Here is a 24,418-nt window from a genome sequence, read left to right as displayed (position 1 = left end):
TTTATGTAGTACATGGCGCACAGAAATCTATCAAAAAATGTTTTAGTACGACTTTTGCAAGCTATGAAGGCGCACCGCTTGATGGACTGCTGGAGCATTACAGCTACCGTAGTCAGGAGCCTCGTGGAGTAATCTGTGTCCAAACCTCCGTCTGCTTCAGGTCCCAAAGTCAAACGAACACTACGGCATCACTGAGAGTTAAAAAATGAGATTTCTGAAAAAATTTAAATGTACAGCTCTGCCATCACTTCCAACACAAATGAAGACAGAAAACTAAACAGCAGTGACTTTTGTAGGGTTACTGAAGTTGGACTAGCTGGTGTATAATGATGTGCTACGTGTCGCTAGCAAAACAGCTACGTTAGCATAACATTAGCACAGTGAAACTGGAGGATGAATGCTAACTTTTTTCCACTCGATGAAAGTTAACGTGAGGGTTCCTGATGGTTAGGGACAAATGCAAGCACATGGCATGATGCTGTAAACAGACCAAACTTCAGTTAGGAGAACAACTGAGATAATCCATCCACAATATGAGGTTAGTCATTAATATACTGCAACAACATGGGAATAGAGCAGCTGCGAGAGAATTCAGCATTAATGGATCAATGGTACGGAAGTGGAGGAAGCGCAGTTTATGGCTTTCCCCATATTCCAAAACTGCTTCGTCTCTTTGCTATTACTGCCGGCATAATTTGCAGATGTTGTTTACAGCCGCTGCAATGCTTTCGACCAAAACAGGCGCAGCTTAATGACACCAACAACATCCGCTATCGCGGTAGAGTGGTATAGTCAAAATCTCTACCGTTGGCCAAATTTATATCGTTTCTACCGTATACCGTTTATACCGCCCACGCCTACTGTGGAGGCTCTTTGAGTATAGTGAACTCATTGTCGTGTTCAAGAAACCAGTTTAAGATGATTTGAGCTTTGAGAAATGGTGCATTTTCCTGCTGTAAGCAGCCATCAAACGATGGGTAAACTGTGCTCATAAAGGGATGGACATGATCAGCAAGAATACTCAGGTAGGCTGTTGCGTTTAGATGATGCTTAGTTTATACTAGGGGACCAAGAAAATATCCCCCAAACCATTATACCACCAGAAGCCTAAAGGTAGGATAGATCCATGCTTTTATGTTGTTTATGCCAAATTCTGACCCTAACATCCAAATGTCACGGCAGATATCGAGAATCATCAGACCGAAAAAAAAAATCATCACACCATCTTCTGTTGTCCAATTTTGGTGATGCAGGCAAATAGTAGCTTCAGTTTCCTGTTCTTAGCGGAGTGTCTTACTTTAACCAAACCAAACCACTGCAGCGACTGTTGTTTCATCAGGGACAAAAGGTCCCTTTGTTTGTGTGCTGTAAACCGTCTGCGCAAGCTTTCAAACAACCTCCCTGTAAGCTTCAAGCTGAAAGACAAGCTGTTTAACCTGGTGAAATAACTATTTTTATTTAATAAATGATGTCATTTGTATCAGTTGAACAGGGGTCTCTCATGTGAATATCAAATATTCACAACACCAAAGTTTTTTGTGACAGGTTGCTGGCTTCCGAAGATGCATTTTAAAGTTGTTTCTTTGATAACTTGTCTGTTGTGTGTAGACACAACACTGGTTTATCTTTTGAGTTAGGTGTTTATTAATGCTTGAAAGATTCAGGTCAGTTTTAAATGGTTTAACAGACAAACAAACAAAACATTCATCTGAAAATCATCAGGTACAAGGACTGGACTGAACTGACTCAAAAAAGCAGCAAATATCTCAAAAAAACTTTTAACGACCTTCATAAAGGTCGTTAAAACACCATTTTTTTAAATTTTGAAGACAGTCTAGCTCCTTAAAAGGGTTCGCTCAAGACTTTTTCACAGAGCTTCAATGATTACAATTACCAAGCACAACTTAACACCCTGAAACATGGCCCTTAATTTCAGATGTACAGGAAAAGACAGAAGCACCAGCAGCGGGTACCTCTCCAAATGATTCATCACAAGGTGAGCACACATAGCTGCCACTGAGTTATTCCACACAATAATTTGTATTCATAACAGTTTCAACTGACAGCTCTGCAACACTGACGTCAAGTAACATCAACCAGATGACGTGAGCAGGGCATTTTGGGAAACCCAGAGTGTTTCCCGCTGATTAAATACCATAAAAGACGTAGTTATTTTAACGCCATATAAATAGTAGCACTTATATGGCGTTGGACGTCTTTATTTGCATACTCACCCAGTATAAGCACAAGACCATAATACTGCCATATATAACATGTCTAACTTTTGTGACTGATAACATCACAGGAGCACTAACAGTAAATGGCGCACTGAGGATGCTTAGAGGTCCCAGAATCCTGTGAACTGCTAATTGGCTGCCTCACTATATTACTTCACACAGCTTTCAACCAACAGTAAATGTGGTGCCATATTACTGACTACCCGGGGCATTTGCTTTATACAGTAACAGCCAACATGTTACAGCACCTGCTTGGAAATCTCAAGCACTCAGATATATGGTTTATATGCAACAGAGAAACAAAGAGCACGGTGAAAAAGTCTTGCGTTACCTTTCATTTCTTTATATTTTGTCGGGAAAATGGGAAATAAGTGCCACAATTGATGAAGACCATCAGAAAGCCTGGAAAACTATTGCTTAAGAAAAGTTTCAAAAATAAGAAATGTGGCTCCTTGGGAAAAAAAATAAATAAAAGCATGGCTTAAGACTTTTGAACAGTACGGTGACTGTGAAAACATTCATTTAAAGGCCTGCTTTCAGCCATGCTTAAGGAGAGCTGCCCAGGTTTTAGTTAACTTCACAGCCCAGTTCGTCAGTGGTGCTAGTTTCAGTCATTATGCAAATATAGTGTTTATAAGGTTGGGTAAACCTGCAGTCAGTTGAGATTGAAGAAGTCACGTGGCCCTGGCAGATGGGGCAGTCTCATCTGCTGCTACTGGCCGATGGCCAGTTCTGCAGGACGTTCCTTCCTGTTAAAAGGGAGTTTTTCCTTCCCACTGTTGCCAAAGCGCTTGCTCATAGAAGGTCATATGATTGTTGGGTTTTTCTCTGTATGCATTATTGTAGGGTCTACCTTACAATGTAAAATGCCTTGAGGCGACTGTTGTTGTAATTTGGCGCTGTATAAATCAAATTGAATTGAACTGAAGTCACTGGGATGAATGATGAAACATTTCTCCCACTGAAAACGCTGCGATCAGATGAACAGAATCAACTTTTTAGGATCCCCAGTTTTCAGATTCTTCTGTTTAAGTTCATGCTGTGAAGTTGCTCAGTGGTCTGGACGTGTTTTCATCATTAACCACTTGTGCACATGTTTTACAGATGAGGCCGATTACGTAAATCAAGATCCACAATGTACTTGAAAGAAGCATCGGTGAGAAGATGTGACCATCCTGCACAGCTCTGCAAGTTATCTGGTGGAAAACTGAAGCTGAAAACTGCTACTTTAAAAAAAGATTCTCATGTCTGTCTTACTGATGTGCAAATAACTGGACAGATGTGTGTATAAATGCTTTTGGACACTGAAAGTGAAAACCAAGTCTGCCACCTGGTGGTGAAATAAATCAATTTAAATATAGTGTAAACAACAAATTTGTAGGGGTTTTTTTTTTTTATCTTTGATGAAAACCTTTTTCTTAAAAAAGAAAGGTTTTCATTTTTTAATTCAGTCTGCATACGTAAAAAAAAAAAAAAAGAGTGATGAAAATGATAAAAAAAAAAAACATGATAAAATTAACTGAAACTGACCAGACAAGGGCTATTATTTGCTTTTTTTGCTCATATTCTAGAATTTTTTTCAAATTTATGACACTGATCCCTGTGAAAAAAGTATAATGTATTACAAAGGAAGTAGACTTTATTATATTATATACGCACGATCATTTGTAGTTGTGGTCAGAAGTTTACATACTCTCATCATGGGCATGAAGGTCATGGTAATTTTAGGCTTTTAATGATTTCTCTGAACTGATCTTTTTCCAGGGTGGAATGATTATACAGCATACATCTTTAATGACTTTAGAAAATAAGAACTGGGTGCACAAGTTTGAATCTATTTTGGATTTTCTCTAATCCGTACAGGCTCAAATATATACATACACCTCCACTAATCTTTGGTTAAATATCCGTTGGTAAGCTTCTGGAATACATTTCCTGGATATTTGATTACTCTTCTTGGCAGTATTGGTAGAGTTCATTTAAACTGATTGGTTTCCTGGCACAGGCACTGACCTGACGTTTAAGCACAGTCCACAAATTTCCAGTAGGGTTGAAGTCAGAGCTTTGGGAAGGCCATCCCAGAAGCTTTGTTAGCCTGGTCTATCCATTCTAAAATCAGTTCTCATGTGTGTTTGGGATCATTGTCCTGATGGAATACCCAAAAGTGTTAAAAGACTCGAGTATATGTATGTATTTCAGTTTGTATGTATACTTTTGACTCTGTGTGGATTCAAGAAAATCCAAAAGATTTTTTTAAAAATCAATAAACATGTATGCTGTACAATCTGGAAAAAGATCAAAGACATTCCCATGATTCCGATGACATTCATGCCCACTCGTCATGATCATTGTGTGTGAACTTCTCACCAAAACTATATGTGAAACAAAAACACAAAGAATTGATTCCAAGTATGTCTCTCTCTGTAGTAATTAACTTATTTTATTATTAATAAAATAAAGTTATTTGATTAACTTATTTTTGGTTTTATTTTTGTTTTGCAAGTACGCAACAGTGTTTCAGTTTTACTTTGGTTTTTTTAAACATTTTGGTTCCATTTAATGACATTTTTTCAAACCTATTTTTAGTCATTATAATAACTGTGGTGTTAAAGTATATTATGTTTACACAGTGATTCTATGTGGTAAATAATAAAGCCAGAGGGGTTTTTCTTCTTAATAAAGCCAGAGTCATGTAAATCATTTCGTCTTTAATGGATTGTTTTGACATGCTGGTGAAAGTCTTCATTAATAACTTCGAGGCAACAGCTTCTCAGTCCTTGGTGTGTTCAGACTCTGTCAGATTAGCTGATTATAAAGTCATAAATTCAGGCTCATGCATCCCCTCACACAGCTATTCTTAAATTTGAAAACAAAACTAAGAAGCTTCTAAAGTGGCTCTTTGCCTAAATAAAAGAAAACATGACTGAGTCAAACATGTATAGGATTGTGGCTCTCAAACCTCCAGCCCAACTACGTGGGAGCATCACCTGTTCACTGTGATGCACAACATCCAATCAAAATTACATCATTAAGAGACATTTGTTGTCAATCCTGGTACTACTTGTCCGATCCAGAATTTGAGCCCCTATTACTCTCATGATGGTTTGTATGCCGCTTAAACTTGAAGAGAAGCCGACTCGAGTCTACTATTTATGGTTAATAAGGGTAACCTTTAAAGGTCATGAGCTACTCTTAATATATAAACTCCTACATCTTTGGAAGAAGTCGGTTTTTGAGGACTTTTATTATGGTCACTCCTTTAAAAATAAATAAAAATATGCAGGTAGACCAGCAGAAGACCACAAAATGTGTCTCACCATCAGGATTTGAACCCTGACACTGAAGTCAGGCATGCCAGAGAGATTTGGAGACGTTATGAAGGGTCAACACTAAATACAGAGACTCTTTGCATACATTTTATCAATAGAAGTCCATGCAAGTTTGAATGCTTATATTTGAGCTTTACTAGATTATGGAAACATGGAAAACAAAACAATAATAGCTCTGCTACACTTTAGTTTTACAAGTTCACAAAATAATTATTTGAATTCCCCCCCCCCTTTTTTTTTTTTAGTTTTAGTTCACCAAAAAGTTAAATAACTTTGTTTTTAAGTTTACTATAAACAATTACTTTTTATACAATTAATTTGAAACATGGGATTTGTGACACTAAAAAAAAAAAAAAAAAACACCACCACCACCTTTTGGCCGTTTCCTGCTACAAAACTTTCCTTTCCCGGTGATGCAGATATCCCAGAACAAGCTTTATCATGTCATCAGTTTCACCTTTAAATGGCTGCATTTCTATCACAGTAACACCTTCAAATGAGGAGTCGTTCACAGCAGAGTTTTTACACAGACAGTTTTATTAGCCTGAACAGATCAGCCAAGACATCTCAGTCTGAAGCCGCTCGAAACCAACAACCACCACAGAGGACAGACGACCAGAGCAGACGTTAGTGCCAACAGACAAAATGTAACACACCAAGTTACCATTTCTCTCATATATATATATATATAAACTCTGCATGTATAGACACTCAGGGTGGTGCAGTGACGTTCCCAGGGAGGCAAAAGTGACGCAGCAAAACATTTACACACACACACGAGCCACTGTGGAAGTTTACAGTAAAGCAGACGCTACTGTTTGAACCCAGATTCAGTCAGTGCAGAGGCCGTTTGTGTTTCAGCAGAAAGAAACGACTTCCACCTTGATGAGGTTGTTTTTTTTTTGTCCTAACCGTTAAGTAAAGGCTCCTACTGGCTTTGAGAAGCATGTCGAAGTAAGGCAGGGCGCTCTACTCATTAATGACAGCAGGTGTGAGGTGACGTTTTCCTCCTCTGAGTCACAACTTCAAAAACAAAGACTGAACATGAAAAGGCTGCAGGGTAAAGATGGGATTTGTCTTATTTCACTTCTGGGGATGTTCTGGGAGTAAACAGGAGTCTGGCTGCGTAGCTAACCACCTCTCGTACACACACACGCTCTCCAGTTGACGAAGGTTTAAGCGCTGCTCAGGGCGTCCACACCTGGCAGGACTTTACCTGAGGACACAAAGAGCAGACGCTCAGTCAGGCTCAACATGTTAAAAACAGTGTTTTCTATTCTGTGAGTGAACATGGGGCCGCTTCTCCCATCACGCACCCTCCAGCAGCTCCAGGCTGGCTCCGCCTCCTGTGCTGACATGGCTGACTTTGTCTTCCGTGTTCCACTTGGCGCAGCAAGTAGCGGTGTCACCCCCACCTGAACACAAACACACGTGAACGATTTAAAGGTATAAAAGTGCCATTAAATTATACTTTTACTTGCTCTTTGTGCACATTCATGGGTTTTTTGTTTTTTTTAAATCAAACAGCCTCATCATTTAATCTCCCTGTAAACCCCCTCATAACATTTACGATCACTGAATGTTAGTAAGAAGGGGAAGTGGCTGCAGTAAAACCACCATAAATGACTAATTTTTGGACTAACTGCACATGTGGTGTTACTGTTTGCACAGCAAACAAATCAGATGTAAGATCACACCTCATTATGAAAGATCTGCTTTTATTTGACAGTTTAAAAGGTGCAGAGAGACAGGAAACAAAGCTTTTCTCAGCTTTGTATACTCTAACATTTTGTTTATCATGATTTGTCAGTAGTAAAAGAACAAAACAAATATAAAAAATGTGGAACTGAACCTGATAGATTAAAAAAGTCAGAACTGTAAAGCTGCACTACAAGTAAACGTGATGTTCTTGAATGCAGCATGTGTCCCTGTGTGTCTCCAGTAAACACTTGTGTCCCATACTGCAAATAAATCACAGTAATATCTCCTTGTGATGAGTGAGGGATGAAAATGAGTGAAACCAAGGAACACGACAAGGTAGCTCCACCCTAAAACATGACCTCGCCATCCTTTTTGACTGAATAAGGAGCATCAACTATAAAAACAGCACGTCGTTTCCAGTAAGACTTTAAAGTTGTGATTACAAGTCTAAACAAATCAGGAAAGTGTTTAGAGGTCACGGACAGCATCCCAAACAGTGATTCTCTCAGACGTCTACATAATCCGATTTCATTTACATGCTGACATCACCCCCTTCTGGCCATTAGAAGAAATGCAGGTTGAAAGCACTGCAGCACTGCAAGTGAATTAAACAAGCTCCCCACTCGTCTCCTCTTTCTTACCGATGATCGTGATGCAGCCAGATTTGGTCACCTCGACCACTTTGTCCATCAGGTTCTTCGTCCCTTTGGCAAAGTTGTCCCACTCGAACACACCGACCGGACCGTTCCACACGATCTGCTTGGCCCTGCCGACCGCCTCTGCGTAGGCCTTAGAGCTCTCGGGTCCACAGTCCAGACCCTGCAGAGGAGGAAAGAATGCTTAACCTTTCCTCATAATCCATTAAGTAGTTTTAAATTAAAAAACAAAACAAAACAAAACTTGTCCTTTCTCACCATCCAGCCGGCGGGGATGCCAGCAGCAACTGTTGCAGTGCCGGTGGCCGCATGTTCGTCGAACTTGTCAGCAGTGACGAAGTCGACGGGCAGCGTGATCTTGACTTTGTTCTTCTCAGCTTTGGCCATCAGGTCTTTGACGATGCCAGCACCCTCCTCATCATACAGGGAGGTACCGATCTGACAGGAGCAGGAGGATGGGAGGAAAGATTTGTGACTTATGTGAAACCAGCAAAAGACACGATTAAAAAAAAAAAAAAAAAAAAAAAAAATGTAAATCTGAGGAACAAGCATATATGCGGAGTATTCAGAACGGGGACACATTGAACACTTTTGAACATCCTAAGTTTTGCATCTAAAACTTTTTATTGAGCTATGCATTTTAAGATTTACCCCAAACTTCCATGACCATTACTTTAAAAAATAAATTAATATACAGCCCTCCGAAATCTGATGTTTCTTTATGATACAGACAGGACTGCAAGAAGAAAAAACATTTACTCAGACATGCAGACATTTAATCACAGCATGATTCATATTTTGGGTTCTCTTCTATAGGAGTCTCAAAGAGGTTTTGCGTTCAAGTCCTACTTAATGTTTGGAAGTTGCACCGAAGCTACCCCACGAGATGAAAACTGTGGAGCCAAGCTGATGCTGAGGCTGGAAAACTTATTTTACTTCACACCCTTCATGTGTTGAGCAAGTTTGTGTCATTTCTAGTGGAGACGCTCAGTGCCATTTAAAGGGAAGTGACAACAGCTTTCTGATATCTTGCAGCCTCTGATGGATCAAGATCATTTAGGAATGTACACAACATTTACCGCTCAAACAGGAATAGCCAGAGGATGCCCGTTTCACAGGGCAGATTTGCCCATTGTGGTGCAAAATAACCTCACCTTCTTGCTCTGTGGTTTCCAAGTTTACTAAATCTAAAAAGTTATGCAATGTCACAAATGACCGAGGTAAGAGTTTTATAGCTGCAGCTGTAACTGTTTGCATTGAGGCACAAATCACAATAAGTAACGTCCTGTCATTTTTAAGAGCTCCAGCTTCTTTCACCTCACACCCTCTCCGTCTTCATACCTCTGCTCTTGCCTCATAGTTCAACTGTGAGTTTAGTGAGATTAGGAATCTTTTTGTCCAGGCAGGCAGCAGCTTATCACTATTACTGGGTTTGTGGTAGCTAGTCATTTCATAAACTAGCCAAATAAAACCAGGAGGAGGAAACTGAATAAAATCTGTTCGTCAAGAAGTCAAATTTAGGTCACGATCGTGACTTTCGGTCTCTGCAGTGATGCAAACAAAACTGTTTCGTCACTACAAAAGTCCAACTGTGAGCTCCATTAGAAGGAGAAATTTTATTTTATTAATCTACCTGGGGCTGAGCACTCAAACTAAAAAACTAAGAAAACTAAGAAACATATCCACTCAAGACTCAAAAAGCATCACTGTTTTAACTTAATAGTGTGTTGTGTGTGATTTGTTTTTTTTAACCGAGTCTTCTTTGTTGGGAGGTTCATCGAGCACGAGGGCAGCAAGTGTAACTGCAAACTATGGACAGCTAAACAATGAGCTGAAGCTCAAAGCTTTCTGAGGCACAGAGCAGGCGACCTCCATCAGGTGAAGTCATTTGAGCCACCGTTTTTAACAGTTTCATTTTCGAATTGCTTTGGCGACGCGTGCTCCTCCTCACCTCCATGTTGTTGAGAACTTTGAGGAAGGTGAAAGCCATGCCACCTCCGATGATCATCTCATCAACCTTATCCAACATGTTGTTGATCAGCTGGATCTTATCTTTCACCTTTGCTCTGAAACAGAGAGAGAAAACACGTCAGGACAAGTAAACAGTGACAATCCTGAAATTCATCTGTACATACAGGAGCTAAAAACTGGAGTGAATAATTCAGTTAAGTCTTTGATTATATAAAATTAGGCATTTCAAGCAAAAATATTTACTGGCTCTCTGTGGTGGAGAGAGGGCCTGCTCTTCTTTTATGCTTTAAGGGTTTCATGCAGGATTCATGACAGCTGCTGTAGTCTTTGGCTTTGAATGATACTCTTCTTTGTAAAGTAGCATCTAGTTACACTGAGACAAACTTTAGTAGTTCAAAGTCTTTTAACAGTGCATTAGTTCTCCATTTTTATTAAATATTGGCTCATGGAGCTCCTTAGATGTTATATTGTACTGCATCCCACCACACAGAACCGTGCAGGAAAACCATTAATGACAAGAAATGGTTGAGTAATCTGTTGGGTTTTTTGGATTATTCCAATATTTGAACACAACCTTCCTTCATTATACCAAACCCTTATTAATAAATCTGCACTGTTATTGGATTTCAACTGTAGTTATTAAAAAGAATTATGTCAGTGAAATCAGAAAGCGAAGCTGCTAATTGATTTATCTGCACCTCTGTACCATTAACCTCACCGCTGATGACTTTGAGCTGCAGAAAAGTCTGCAGTCTCCTGTTGCAGGTGTAATGTTGTGAGTCAGGTGTTTAAAACCTGTCAGTCGACAGCCCCAACACTTCAACAACAGCTTAAACAAGAACTTTAACTCTGTCCAAATAGATGGCAACATTTTCTATAAATATTGACTTGCATGTGGAATTGTTACTGGTCAATAACTGATTAAAAAGTTCGATCATATAGACGAGGTTAAATACTGAGATACAGTGGCTAATCATTTACACGCTAATGGTCAGCATCCTCACCGAGGAGCTGATTGGCTGCAGCAGTCGACGCCGACTGCCAGCAATTGTTGCACAACGCACTTTGGCATGTTGCCACATCTGGCCGGCAACAGACCAATCAAGTTAAGGGTTATGAAACCACGACAGGACAGAGATACAAAGCTACAGGAAGCGGTGCCACAGTCTCACTGAAACTGTTGGTCAAGTCATTATTCCTGAAAAGCAGCTCTTAGTCTCACTGTATGGAAGCAATTTCTATACAATTAAATAGAAATACATTCTAATGGTTACCTTATACAAGACTTTGACACGATTAGCTACTGTAAGAAAATAAAGTTATTTTGGAAGTCCTCACTTAATGATGGAAACTGTAGTTTTACTTCTGTGCACAGAAGGTTAATGAACAGTTTTCTTTCAGAGCATAATTTGCAGACACTTGATTAAAAAGGGATTCAAATGTACATAAAATTTTGCTTGTTGACCACCAAGTATTTGTGACCATAAATCAGGGGTTACAGTATAAATCCAAACCAAATTAAATCTTGATCCTTGATCTGCCTGCTCACTGAGCCTTGAATAAAGCAGTGCACAGTGACACCACAGACAACATAATGAGCTTTTACTCTATTCCTGGCTGGACACCCTGTGAGCCTTCCTGAAGAACTGAGCAGAAGAAAATAATGTCTAAAGTGGACAATCAGAACTAGTGACCATGCTCTGCGTGGTTTTTGTATTGTCCAGCCAACATTTTCAAACTTCATCTGTTAAAAGGAGATGTTCTCACCCTCCGAGGATAGCCAGGAAGGGCCTCTGAGGTTTTTCCAGAGCCATGGCGAAGTAGTCGAGCTCCTTCTTCATGAGGAAACCAGCTGCCTTCTGAGGCAGGTTCACTCCCACCATGGAGCTAAGAGCGACAAGGATGAAGTTACAAACTACTGAATTATACCATTTAATTAATCTAATCGAATTAAAACTTCTCAAAGACCATCTGCTTTGAGACCGCAGATGTCACCTAGCGATCATCCACCTGACCTGCGTGGCGCTCACCTGTGGGCTCTGTGAGCCGTCCCAAAGGCATCATTGACGTAAACGTCTCCCAGTTTGGACAGAGACGCTCTGAAGGAGTCAATCTGCTCCTGGGTTGCCTTCGTCTGGAAAGACAAGAGAAGACGAACACCATTTGTTAAGGCTGCAAAGTGCAAAACCTAAGTTAATCCATTTTAATTCAACAAGAGTGTTGGCCTAAATTCAGGCACTCATTTGAGTCGTGTGAACTGATGCTGCATGTGTCATCATCCTGAGCTACAAGGCGGTTTTTCCTTGTTTCAGCTCTAATCCAGTTCCACTGTCCACATACAAATAAAAGCTAATCTACCTGCCACCAATGAGCAGAGGGCAACACCTACATACCCAAATATCTTCAAGCTTAACTGTTTTGTGTCCAGGTATAATCGGCCTGCTGTCAATATGAACTCAGTTTATCCATCAGGATTCAGTCAGTACATTGTGGGTCAGGTTTCTGATGCACTTTAACAGGGAAAGGTCACAACTGTGAGACTGTAGCGTAGAGTAAAGGTCAAGAGAGCTCTTTAGGGGTCGACAAAATGCCAGGGAGCCCAGGTCACTTCTTTCCACTTTAATCAAGGGGACAGGCTTCAGGCTTAAAACTTCTACCCCCCCTCCAAAGAGTATGAGCTTCAGAAATCAACAAAAGTTTGCAATTTTTGCCAAATAATCGAATAGCTGCAGATTGGTTTTCCATTATTTGACCAGACTAACTACTTGCTTCAGGCCAAAAAATAAACTGGGTAAAACTAAATATGGATCTTCCCCCATAGTTCGACACAGTGATGCTTTTAATAGCCAGACCTCCAAGCTGAAATAACCCTGATGAACTTTCACAGCTACAGAGAACACTTTACAGTTTCACAGGCCCAGTCCTCCTCCTGGTGACAAACCGATCCTCATGTAAAAAGCAGTGGAGCGCCCATTTAAGTGAGAAAGTGAGACCATTTCATGTTTTTATAATGAGCTAAAAATAAAGAGACCGTGGTGTGATACACTACGGTGGTACAGTAGAAACCAACCAGCATACCAACGAGGCCTCACAGGACAGGAAAAGCCCACCGACCTTCAAGATAAATGTCAACAGGTCAAAAGTGCTGCTCGGGGATGGGTCAGACTGACACTCATTTCAGACAGTGTCTGAGGACAGTCCGGAGTTTGAATATGCCACAACAGTCGAGCCTCAGCATAAAGGAGGAGATTAGGGAGTGCAACCAGCCATTCTCTAACCAGACTATTTATCCCAGAGGTGGGAAATTGCTCCTACAGCAGCCTTACTAAACCACAACATAAATGGCTTATGAGTAGAAGAATATGAATCTCAAAAACAAATGATTAGGGCTTTTTAGAAAAGCTGGTTTTAGAAAAGTTCAGTCACATTTTGGATCACAGTTAGTTTATCCTACGAACATCATAGTGGGGTTAACAGTGTGCTACAAAACAGTCTGCACCAGCACTGTGATGTCAGACGGTGATGCAGCAATTTCAGGAGAAGCTGCAGCTGGAGCGACTGAGTCTTCCTCCATGTGACCGAGCACAAAGAAAATCTGCTGAACCGACAAGGTGTAGGCCATTTTTCTGCTTCACTTTGCATCTTTTTATTTCTTATTGAAAGTGTGTAAAATATAGAACACACTTTTTTTTTAAAACTATAAAAGACACCTCTGTGTTAGGCCTGGGTCATATTTTCAAATACAATTTTGTCTTCCAGTGATTATGTTGACAAAATGATTGGGCCACATTCCCTTTCACAGTGACGCTCTCATTCTCCATGTCTTTTGTGCTTGAAAATTCAACTGCAGCATGTTCGTGGATAGAGCCTGGTCTGTCCTCTGTGGACGGCTCGGTTACCAAATAACTACTTGCTCAGTTACATTGGTGATGCAGCAAATTGCCATGTGACACAAATAGAGGAAAACCCAGTTGGCCAAACTACATTATTTCAATCTCCGTGAAAAACTCACTTCACAGTGTGTTGTGAGAGGTTAATGTTCAACTTCTTTTAGATGGAGCCAAAAAGAAAAAGTAGAGGACTGGAAGTAAAGAGACAAACTGTAGGACTACATGCAAGTTCTGAAAATAACAGGAACTTGATTGCAGCTGTAAGTTATTGTGCTCTTCCTCATACCGATGGCAGTTAAGAGACTAAATAGTCGAGTTTCTAATATGACTAGTCTTAGATGACAGACCAATATTCTGTCTTTAGGAAAACTGACACACACAAAAAAATAATAATTCTCAGAAGCCCAAACCACACATAACACTGCTGAGTCTAACCACCGTTAACACGCAAACCTCAGAGACTCACCTTGTTCCCAGAGGGGTCCTTCCCTTTGCCCTCCTCGGCAACGTGGAAGCGGAGGTTCTCCAGCAGGATGACGGATCCAGAGGCGGGGTCAGCACAGGCAGCTTCCACCTCAGGGCCCACACAGTCCTTCAGGAAGGTGACGTCCCTACAGAGTCACAGAATTAGTGAGAGTGATTATGATTGGTTCTTAGAGCAGATTTTCTCTTCTTTAGTGTATAGATAGACATATATATAAATTTTAAACAAAAACAAACCTGCCTTTGCCAGAAGCAACCAAAAATGGTGTTAATATCTTTCTTACTAATACCAGAATATTTCAACCATAACAAGAGCAGAGGCGATGTCCTTGTTAACAAACACCACTTATTCAGGCCATCATCTCACCTCCCCAGGAGGGTCTTGAGCTCTGCAGCGACGGGCTCCAGGGAGTATTTCTCAGGCATGACGTTTCCGTCAGGACGGCCCAGGTGACTCATCAGCACCACAGACTTGGCTCCATGATCCAGGCAGTGCTGGATGCTGGGGAGGGCTGCCTTGATCCTGAAGGCAACACACGAGTGAACAGGAGTGTTTAGAAAAAAAAAAAGAATCAAGTCACACTTACTCCAACTTAATGTTAATGTTCTTGCTTTTAGGAATGTTATATTCTTCCCTTTTCTGTTAGACTACATTTGTCAAAAATCAAGGTCAGTGAAGAAGAAAACATCTTTACTGTGACATCGATGTATGGAGTTATAAAAGAATTAAAGCATGCTAGGAAACTACATATTCCTGGTTTTCATTTCCGAGGGAGGCTATCAGCAAATCTAAATCTGCCGCTCCTCTTCTAGAAATCCCAGCAGCTTAACTCTTTGATAAACGACTGAAAAGAATCAGAATAAGATAGACGCTACCTCTGGTTGTTTGTGATCGCCTTGTCCTTCATTGGAACGTTGAAGTCGACTCTGAAAAAGAAGAAACAGATTGTGAACCGATAGATCTCAAATCTCAGCTTATGCTTGCCTCTGAACATTTCATATCAGAAAATAAAACCAGGATGCTACAAAGTGCTACAAAATTTTAGGGAAATTGGCAAGACTTTAAGACAGGGGTGTGGAACTCTAGGCCTCAACGGCCAGTGTTCTGCAGGTTTTAGATATCACCCTTTGTCAATACACCTGAATCAAATGATTACTTCAAGACAAGTTGAGGAGGTAATTTAGCCATTTCAATCAGCTGGGTTGGATCAAGGACACATCTAAAACCTGCAGGACACCGGCCCTTGAGGCCTGGCGTTCCCCTACCCCTGCTTTAAGACTATACCCCTTACCCATTTGTTAGAAACCAGATGTAACTGGCAGCTGAGACAGAGGTCTTGATTTAAATCTTTCACCATTTTTACCTCAGTGTTTGGTCCTTTCTCCTCCCTCTATTGTCTCCTGCAGTCAGCTATAAACAGCTCAAGTCCCCTGATGCCAGGCAGTCAATACAAAGATCTCCATTAGCTGAGAAGCTTTCCTCTAAAATGCCTTTTAGCATGGTTTATTTTCATTTTCCATGTAGAGGGGAACATACGTTTTAACCTTCAAGGTTTTAACCTTGAATCCCCCAAAAAGTCACAAGTTACTCATCCATAAAATTGGTCAACTTTGTTTTAGTAAGGTACCACAGACTCATTGATTTAAATGTATGCAGATCACCTCTTTTATATTTAAAAAAAAAAAAAAAAAAAGCCCATTTTGAGCCAGGAACTGAAACCATTTTCCCTTTCACAGATGCACACTGGCAGCTTAGAGAACATGCCGTGTCCCTCGTACTCCAGCTGGTTACATAACCGCCTCTCCTTTCCCTCCCTCTGGGAACCTGATGCTCTGAGACGTGATCAGCCTGCACCCACTCGGCACCTGCCGTCATTGTCACAGCAATCCACTGTCTTAGTCTGAAAACCATCGGTCAGCAATTCAGAGGCTCAACAGAAGGATCTTATGCACAGGTGCCACTCATCCAAAAGCTGTGGTAGTTTTCCGCTCCATTTCTGTAAATTTCAGCATTTTCCCCCCTGTTGCTCTTGAATGCAGATCTTATGACCTGTCTAGGGGTGGCCAGACCACAACATAAAGGTGATCCATCCTTGTCAGACCTCAAGGAGTCACAGCACACAGTTAGTACAATTTTACAATGATTAACACTGAGAAGGAGCTCGATGCAACTTCAGGGTGGACCAAAGGAAACTATCTGAAATATTATAACTTACCTATCCGGTCTTTTACAACTAGAAATAAGCTCAATGAAGGAGTTAACAGCAGCTCAGCAGCTGATTTTTCATGAACAATTATTTCTCTAAAACTGCAAATATAAAACACCACCACTTCTTTTTTGCCTTAGTTAGTAAAACCTAACATTACAAGAAGAGGAAATTGCAGCTTAACATTGCATGGTGAAACAAACACTGTTTAGGCAATGGCAAACTCAAACCACAACGAACAAATGAATGGACATCATGATCTTCCTCCTTTCTTGCCTCTTGTAATTGTCCCATCTCTAGCCTACTGAGATTAGCTGAACAGTTTAATCAGAGGTTCCTGTACCAAAAGTGCACTGCTCTGTAGAGAGAGGACGCGATACTGGTTCAAACAGAATTGGAAAGCCTTTGTGTTCCTATCCTAAGGGGAATTTTCAATCACTTAATAAAGACTCTGTCAGAAGTAAACAACACTAAAAGTGTTTGGTTATTGCAGATTCGCTTGCAGTAGACTTCAAGTCTACTGCAATCCATCAAGTAAAACTTTAAACCTTTTTTTTAATGATGTAAAGTTTGGTACATTAACATGTGAGGGTATTTCTCACTTTTGTACAGAGCCCCAAATGGCCACTAGAGGCACTGCTATGTTTGACTCTTCTTTTTTGCCTTCATTTTTCTGTTCGCTGGGGTTGAAGCAACCCCAGAAATAAATTCAGTCAACACCCAGTCCCTAACCATTTCAAAAGACTTAGGAAAAATAAATAAATTTTGCAACCTTAAAACTGACATGTTTAATGCTGCAGCAGGAGCCTAAATGACAGAGGAAGCCGGCTGCAAGTCTCTGCTGAACACATTTCAATTCCGTCAGCCACTTCAGGTCTCTACAGCAACATGTAGCCCTTCCCCCTTTTCAATAAAGAGCCCCTCCCCCTTTTCAATTCAGGACCAGCCTTCTTCAGTAAGGAAACACAGATTCACTGCCTCCATCTGAATCTGGAAAAAACCCACCACCGTGTGTCATGCCACGACAGGCCCTGGGTGTGATCTGAGGTAACCCATCGTCTCACTGTCTTAGACCGGCACAACATTCGCTCACATTTAGGATAACTCGACATGTGGTGAATTTTGACCTTTTAACACTCAGCAACACGGGTGAACCTTGTTCTAAGCCAGCTGGTGTTGCATCACCAAACTGAGCGAACCAGCATGGCCCTCTGACATTTTCACACATGGTGTCAGTTTCAAAAGTGCCTTCAAGATCACTGGAGGGGGCTGCAGAAATATAAAGTGAATGACTGGCAAATTAGACTAATATAAATTTGACTCCAGATGTGTCCAGCTAGGATGCAGGGCATCTTTTCTGCTAGAGAGATTTCACTGGAAGATAGGAATAATAATAAAACAAACAAATTGGACTGAATTGCCAGTGACCTTAGGCTTACAGCCTACCTGTTAAAGTGGATCAGTCGGCTGATTAATAAAGTCAGAGTCTTTTTTGATTCAGTTTTCAAGCAATGTTTCTTTGGCTCAACCTTCATACCCCAGCTCAAAAATCACTCAACTTTTTTGGGTTGTTTTGGGCCTCCTAAACTACTGAGAATGGATGTCAAAATGTGCATCTGGGTAAGTTGCGAGATTATCATTAAATATGAAAATAATAATCCTTTTCATAGATAAAGCCAACAATTGCTAGTTTTCCCTCTATGAAATAGTTCCTGGTGCTGTCTGTATCATCACCTTTAAAATCTGCTTTGAGGCCTAAGATGAAATCTGAAGACTTCACTAACATTCATCATCAGTTTTCAGGTTTTTACACGACAAACTCATTATTATTAGAAGGATGCTGATGTATTTTACAGGACTGACTCGGATGCCAGTGGTTTCATCCATCCATGCAGCATCTCCGCACAGGCACGTAACATGAATGGAAAACGTGACAACCGACGAGTTCACTTCCTGTCGTCTGCCCGTCGGACTAAACCGACTCAGACACCATTTAGCCATCACTTTAATCCCCTCACATCACTGTGTGTGAGCACCAAACAGTCTGCCACCTCAGAAAGAACAGAAACGACATTTTGGAGAAGCTCATCAATAATCTCATTTCCGATTAGCCGCTACGGTGCGAGCAGAAGCTAACTGCCAGGCGATAATTAACGCTCACCTCATAACGACCCGCTTCCCCTTGACGTCCACCTTGTCCAGGGTGAGTTTGTTAGACAGAGACATTTTGCTGAGTTTAGTTGCTTCTTTCGTGCACCTTCCTTTGCTGGGTCTCCTCCGCCTCCTTCGGCTGTTGGTTAGCTACCGAATGACAGCAGTGACCTTAGCGCTGCGGAGGAACACCACCACGGGCAGGGCAAATCGCACACCCGCAGCTGCTGATTGGCTAATGCATTAGGAGAGCTTCCACGCTGATTGGATCGGATTGCTGTTTATCTTCTGATGCTTCCTGATTACTGCATCAGCTGAACTTAGTGGATGTCATTCAAACCCCCCATGCATATTTTACAAGATATGGCAAAGTCCAGGGTGGCATTGGGTGGCATGTGCCATTATAGAATAATCTTTTGCCACCCCTAGTGCCACCCCAGCCAGTCAGTCATCTGCAAAACTACGGTGGCACTAGGGGTGGCAAGAGATTATTTTAGGGTTCCACATGCCACCCTATGCCACCCCTGTAGATCTGCCCCTGCCTATATGCCCTTTTTATTTGTATTTATAGCCACTAAAACCAGAATTATGATAAACAAAATTATATATATACTGATGCTTTTTTCCTGAATACTGTCGTCACGTTTAGTGCAGGAAAAAATGGTAAAAAAAAAAGTCATTTTCAAATGACAGCACAAAAAAGGGAGAAAAAATGCTACTTCTTTCCTGTAGATGGAAAAATGTACCATGTCGAACAATAAAAAAATTATATGGCAGCACATGAGGTTTGGCTGTTTAGGAAGAGGGGAAAGTTTTGAGCGTGACTGCTGTGAGAGAGAGAGTGAGTTTTGACATGTGAGAGATTTGTGAAGTTTAGCATTTTGTGGTGTAGTGTGTAGTATTGTCTAGTATAGTCAGTGTGTAGTGTAGTCGTTGTTTTTTTTTCTGTGTCAAAACAATGAGGGTACTATTGAATGTCACAGTTGCTTAAAAGTAGGTAACGCTGTCTCTAGGTGGAAAAAAGGAGGAACAATGCACCTCCCATTGTTAGACCTGCAGGTTTTAGGCCTGTGGTGATCTCCTCTCTCTGGTGGCGGACAAACTATTTTTTGCGCTGGGACAAATAATTTTTGTGTCATCTTACTGTGATACCTGATTGTTGTGTAATTGTAGTTTTAGTAGTATTTTTAAATGGTTATAAAAAAAAATTACCAGATGCATTGACTGCATTTTAGGTAAATAGTTGTATATAACTTTACAAAATTTGTGCATAAGTTTTGAAAATAATCCAATAAACATGTCTGTTTTTTACAGTAAAAACTATATATATTCTCTTACTCTTTTTATGTTTTTTGTGTGATTTTAGATAATTGTGTTAACACAGTATGTCAATGAAAAATAACTGTAAATTCAGACACGTGAGGTTGTGCTGAAAACAATGATACCATGCAAGGCAAAGTAAACAGTTTTTAAAGGTAAAATATAAAGGTAAAATCAAAAGTAGTCAAAAATGGCCAATTATATCCTGGACCCCAGAGGTTAACCCAGTAAACCGCAGAAAATGAGGTTTAAATTTTGGTGAAAAATAAAAATGCATTTATGACAGTGCAGATTTCTGGCATTTTGTGTCAATTTAAGCATGTAAGAATTTTATTTTTTCCTTGGATGAACTGAGTACGTTAGTTAGAAAATGTGTCACCACTTTGCAAAGGTCCTGAAAAACAGATAGCATCATGCTCTGGGGCTGGCACAGTGGTACTGGTACATTGAACACAAATTGATGGAATAATGAAGGATGACCTCCAAATTCTTCAACTTCATATCAAATCAACTACATGGTTGAAACTCATTTAGTTTCCCAAACAAATCAAAACTGGTTTCGGAAAGGATAAAGCTGCAACCCCATTTAGATTTGTGCAATATGCCTAGAAGCTGGGTTGGTACCAGTGAGTGTTCTAAAAATTCTGACTACATTGGTATTCAAAGCTTTCCAGGTTCTTTTAGTTGCCTCAGGCCTGTATTTCTCATGTAACAGTATTTCTCATGATCACACAAACCTTGTAATTTTACATTACCATATTGCTCCCTTCAAATGTCTTAAGCCTCAGTTAAAAAGCCTAATAAAAACACACGGCAGGTAGTAAACGTCTGTATTATTTAAATGTTTTAATGCCCTTCAGCATCTCACTTTTCCTCAATTCAAAACAGTTCTGTCTGATATCAAGCCAACTAATAACTTTATTCAAACAGATGGAGTCAGTAGAATCACACTTAATTTATTTGGACAAAGAAACATGTTGGAATAAACAAGAGCATTTGCTGTCTGAACACGCAGATATTTTATTCATCTGTACAAACAGAAGGGTTGGATGGAAGGTAGCTCTGTCATGGCACCTCTTCACTCCTCTCTCCACGGTTTGGGCTGGAGCTTCCCGACAGGTGACAGATTCCAGGTGATGCCAGTCGAAGTTAGCACCTGAAGCAAGAGAAGTAAAAATTATTTTTTCATTATTGCCTGGTGAAAACGAGAAAACAGACAAGTTTGGAAATATGAAACCAATTTTAAAAAATTTGCATATCAGTGGAAAATGCGAGTGCGCAGTTATCAAACTTTGTTTTTAATTACTTTTTACTCTTGCCATTTATTTAAAACCACCAATAGAGACAAAATGGTTATTCTGTAGAATTTCATTTTGAAACAAACGTCTCAATTCAGTAGGGAGTCTATATTCAGTCCCGAAAACCTTGGCAATTGCTTTATTTAAGTCATTTATTCTGTTTCAAACTTAATTAAGCCAAAGTATAGTTTTAACAAACGTGATCTCAGTATCGACCAAACTAACCGCAATGTTTTTTTGTTATTTTTAAAAATAGATTATTCCTCCTCCCCCCCCCACACCAAACATCCAACCACACTGTTGGTTGTTCCAACAAACTATTGGTTGTTCCAACAAACTATTGGTTGTTCCAACAAACTATTATCAATCTTATGGTCTGTTCAGGTCATGCTCATAACTGAATATGATGTGATCGAACTTACGTATCCCCACACGGCTGTGCAGAAGATGGCTCCACTGACCAACACACCGGCACCGTACTTTGAGTGGAAGTTCTGGGGGAGGTTGGATCCATGCCTCACCTGCCGCATGGCCTGGCCTACATGACAAGAAGAAACAGTCCTCATGTTAATGACTGAGCTGTCAGAATGAAAATAGATGATATACAGAAACTATTGAAAACAATCAATTAAAAAAAATAGGGCACAAAATCAATCAGTAACAGAAACTAATGATAAAAACAAAACAAATCTAAACAAACATCTTTTTTGTTTAAAATTTTTTACTTCATCTTGTTATTGATGTATATGTAGAGGTATTCATGGAGCTCTTCTATTTTCTATCTAAACTATGTATTTTTGTTTATTTTTACAGTTCTGTCCCCTTTCATAACATACACAGTAACTCACTTTTAAAGTGGGGTTTAAAGAAACCGATGCATTCTTAAAATAAGCACGTACATTCTGCTCTCCTGTAATAAATAGTATTTGTGAGTACAATTCGCTGTATTAAATATTTTCTCAGGAATCGTTAAGCTCAATACCTCCACAATCAATTTCGCTTTCTGCTAGCCTCTTTTACAAGGGCGAGTCAAGAGACGTACCAATCTTATTTGCCCTTGCAGTATCGCACTCTCACATCAGACGGGTACATTCGCGTACTTTCAAAATTTAATGCATACTAGCATAAATACTCGATAAAGAAATGAGCATTGCAAGTGTGTTAGCCTGTCACGTCTTCGAGTTACGCAGGTCAGAGGGTCGAACAAGGACATGTTTATTGAATAAGGAGCACTTTAAAACGACTACCTCAAACGTAATAATGACTCTCACTTACGGGATATAACCGTGGTTATTACATTAATCGGGAAAACAGCTTTTTAAGATTTCCTCCTTCAGGGGTGCTAAGGTTAGCCTGTCTGCACGCTGATTGCGGTCACTGGCCCATCAAACTGTCATCCTCCCGGTCGACTAGCATTAAACAGCACACCGATCTAAAAATACAACCATTTAGGACGAGTTCATATGAAAATAACTGCTTTCTTACCGCTGATGTTCACTGCAGCTTTAGCAAACCGGTACATGTTGCCTAGCCTGATGTCTTCAGATACCCTTGAAGCACGGAAATGTAATATGGCCGCCGCACGTAGACAAAGCGGAAGTTATGCTGCGTTCATGTTCAATAGTTAAGTAGTCCCCGCCAGTGTACTTGAGTAAGTCATTCAACCTTCCATAAAAAAGGCTCTGGTCTCCGCTTGCAAACGAGCTGTTCTCGTGACGATGTTTTTCAATTTCCACATCAAACTACTATATTAAAAACCTGTGGAATTAATGCTGATGAATGCTGCTTAGTTATGTCAAATTAAACGGATAACCGCAAAAGATAATATAAATGAGTTCATATTTATCCCACTCTTCTCTATTCTCTGAACGCAGCATCATCACGAGTCCTAAAACGAGCATGCGCAGATAAAGTCTGAACATTAAAAGTGAATACAGAAGATAAATACGCACTTTATGCTGAGCTAAAGTTGTAAAATACGCTCACATGACAGCAGTTGCTTTTGTTAATAAATATAACGACATATATTACAATCAAATGAAATCACAGGCTACACAGTGTTAGGGTTAAAAGCCCTATTAACAACAGCGTTAAATACCGTGTCAGGATGGCCGAGTGGTCTAAGGCGCCAGACTCAAGGATAATCTCCTTCCGCAGAGACGGGACTTCTGGTCTCCGAATGGAGGCGTGGGTTCGAATCCCACTTCTGACACATACCTTTTTTTGGTTAAAATCGATAATACAAAATGATTAAGGTAGGCTGAGTAGGTTATTAGTTAATTTTCAACTATAGTAAGAATTTATAAAAGTTGGCACAGGTGAACGTCATTGTTTTAAGTTTATTGCTTGAAAAATTTCGTTGCTTGTTGAAATACAAATACGAAGTGAATGCAATCACATATGGCTGTCTTCCCTGCCAAATATATTGTATTTTTCATTTAATATTATCAGGACATGTCGGTATGCTGTGCTCTTCTGCTCTGGTTTGTTTATAGACATGAAAATGAAGTAGTTCAAAGTTTTGTTATCACAGGACCTTTTTAAATGTTTGTCTCATTTCTACAAATTAGTTTATAACTAATTAACAAGTTTACCAGCTCAAAACATTTATGCTAATCTTCTGAGCTTTCTGCACAAGTACTCACTCTGCATTTTGTAGGAATCGTGTGTTTGTCAGGCACAATCCAGGACTTTTTAAAATCAGAGTGCTTTTCAGTTATAAATAAAGTGTAGAAAACTGATGCAGAAAACACTGATCCACGTAGATTTTCCTGTACAACTATTACAGAGAATGGTCCAGAAACAGAGAAACTACCCAGTGAGTTCTCAGGGTGAAAATATCTTGTTGATGTAAGAGGTCAGAGGAGAATAGCCAGGCTCCTATGAGCTGATAGGAAGGTAACAGAAACTCAAATTCAAATTCAAAGCGTTTATTGTCAGTACAGAAGAAATGGCATTCTCTGTGCAATGAAATTCTTCCTTTGCTATCCATTCACAAATGCCAAGTTAGGTAAGGGTTAAAAGAACAAGACAAAATAAATAAAAAAGATAAAATAAGGATAAAAATAATAATAAAAAGATAAATTAGTACAAATAAGTAAGTGCAGACAAGTGATGTATGCACATGGCGATGTAGATGGATGTACAAAGGAGCTTAATGTGCAAAGCGACCTGA

General features: G+C 40.0%; 2 protein-coding genes and 1 non-coding gene across 3 annotated transcripts; 1 reads left to right on the top strand and 2 right to left on the bottom strand.

The window, feature by feature from the left end:
• Positions 1-6,084: 6,084 nt before the first annotated feature.
• On the bottom strand, positions 6,085-18,817 carry pgk1 (phosphoglycerate kinase 1). Its single transcript, XM_039618642.1, has 11 exons — positions 18,636-18,817; positions 15,144-15,194; positions 14,635-14,790; positions 14,251-14,395; positions 11,925-12,028; positions 11,662-11,781; positions 9,875-9,989; positions 8,182-8,361; positions 7,909-8,086; positions 6,883-6,981; positions 6,085-6,782 (listed from the first exon to the last, which is right to left on the bottom strand). Exons 1-11 carry the CDS (start codon positions 18,698-18,700, stop codon positions 6,742-6,744), a joined length of 1,254 nt encoding a protein of 417 aa, XP_039474576.1. The 5' UTR covers positions 18,701-18,817; the 3' UTR covers positions 6,085-6,741.
• A 2,028-nt stretch (positions 18,818-20,845) lies between these two features.
• LOC116319037 (cytochrome c oxidase subunit 7B, mitochondrial) lies at positions 20,846-22,884 on the bottom strand. Its single transcript, XM_031738262.2, has 3 exons — positions 22,729-22,884; positions 21,666-21,781; positions 20,846-21,101 (listed from the first exon to the last, which is right to left on the bottom strand). The coding sequence occupies exons 1-3, from the start codon at positions 22,763-22,765 to the stop codon at positions 21,024-21,026; spliced, it is 231 nt and encodes a 76-aa protein (XP_031594122.1). The 5' UTR covers positions 22,766-22,884; the 3' UTR covers positions 20,846-21,023.
• Positions 22,885-23,344: 460 nt separating this feature from the next.
• On the top strand, positions 23,345-23,455 carry trnal-caa. Its single transcript has 2 exons — positions 23,345-23,382; positions 23,410-23,455. It is a non-coding gene; the product is annotated as a tRNA-Leu (tRNA).
• The last annotated feature ends 963 nt before the right edge of the window (positions 23,456-24,418 follow it).

The sequence above is a fragment of the Oreochromis aureus genome, linkage group 10, assembly GCF_013358895.1.
Source record: "Oreochromis aureus strain Israel breed Guangdong linkage group 10, ZZ_aureus, whole genome shotgun sequence".
Taxonomy (NCBI): domain Eukaryota; kingdom Metazoa; phylum Chordata; class Actinopteri; order Cichliformes; family Cichlidae; genus Oreochromis; species Oreochromis aureus.
Note: the sequence above shows the minus strand (reverse complement) of the source record. Positions and strands in the feature narration are given on the sequence as shown.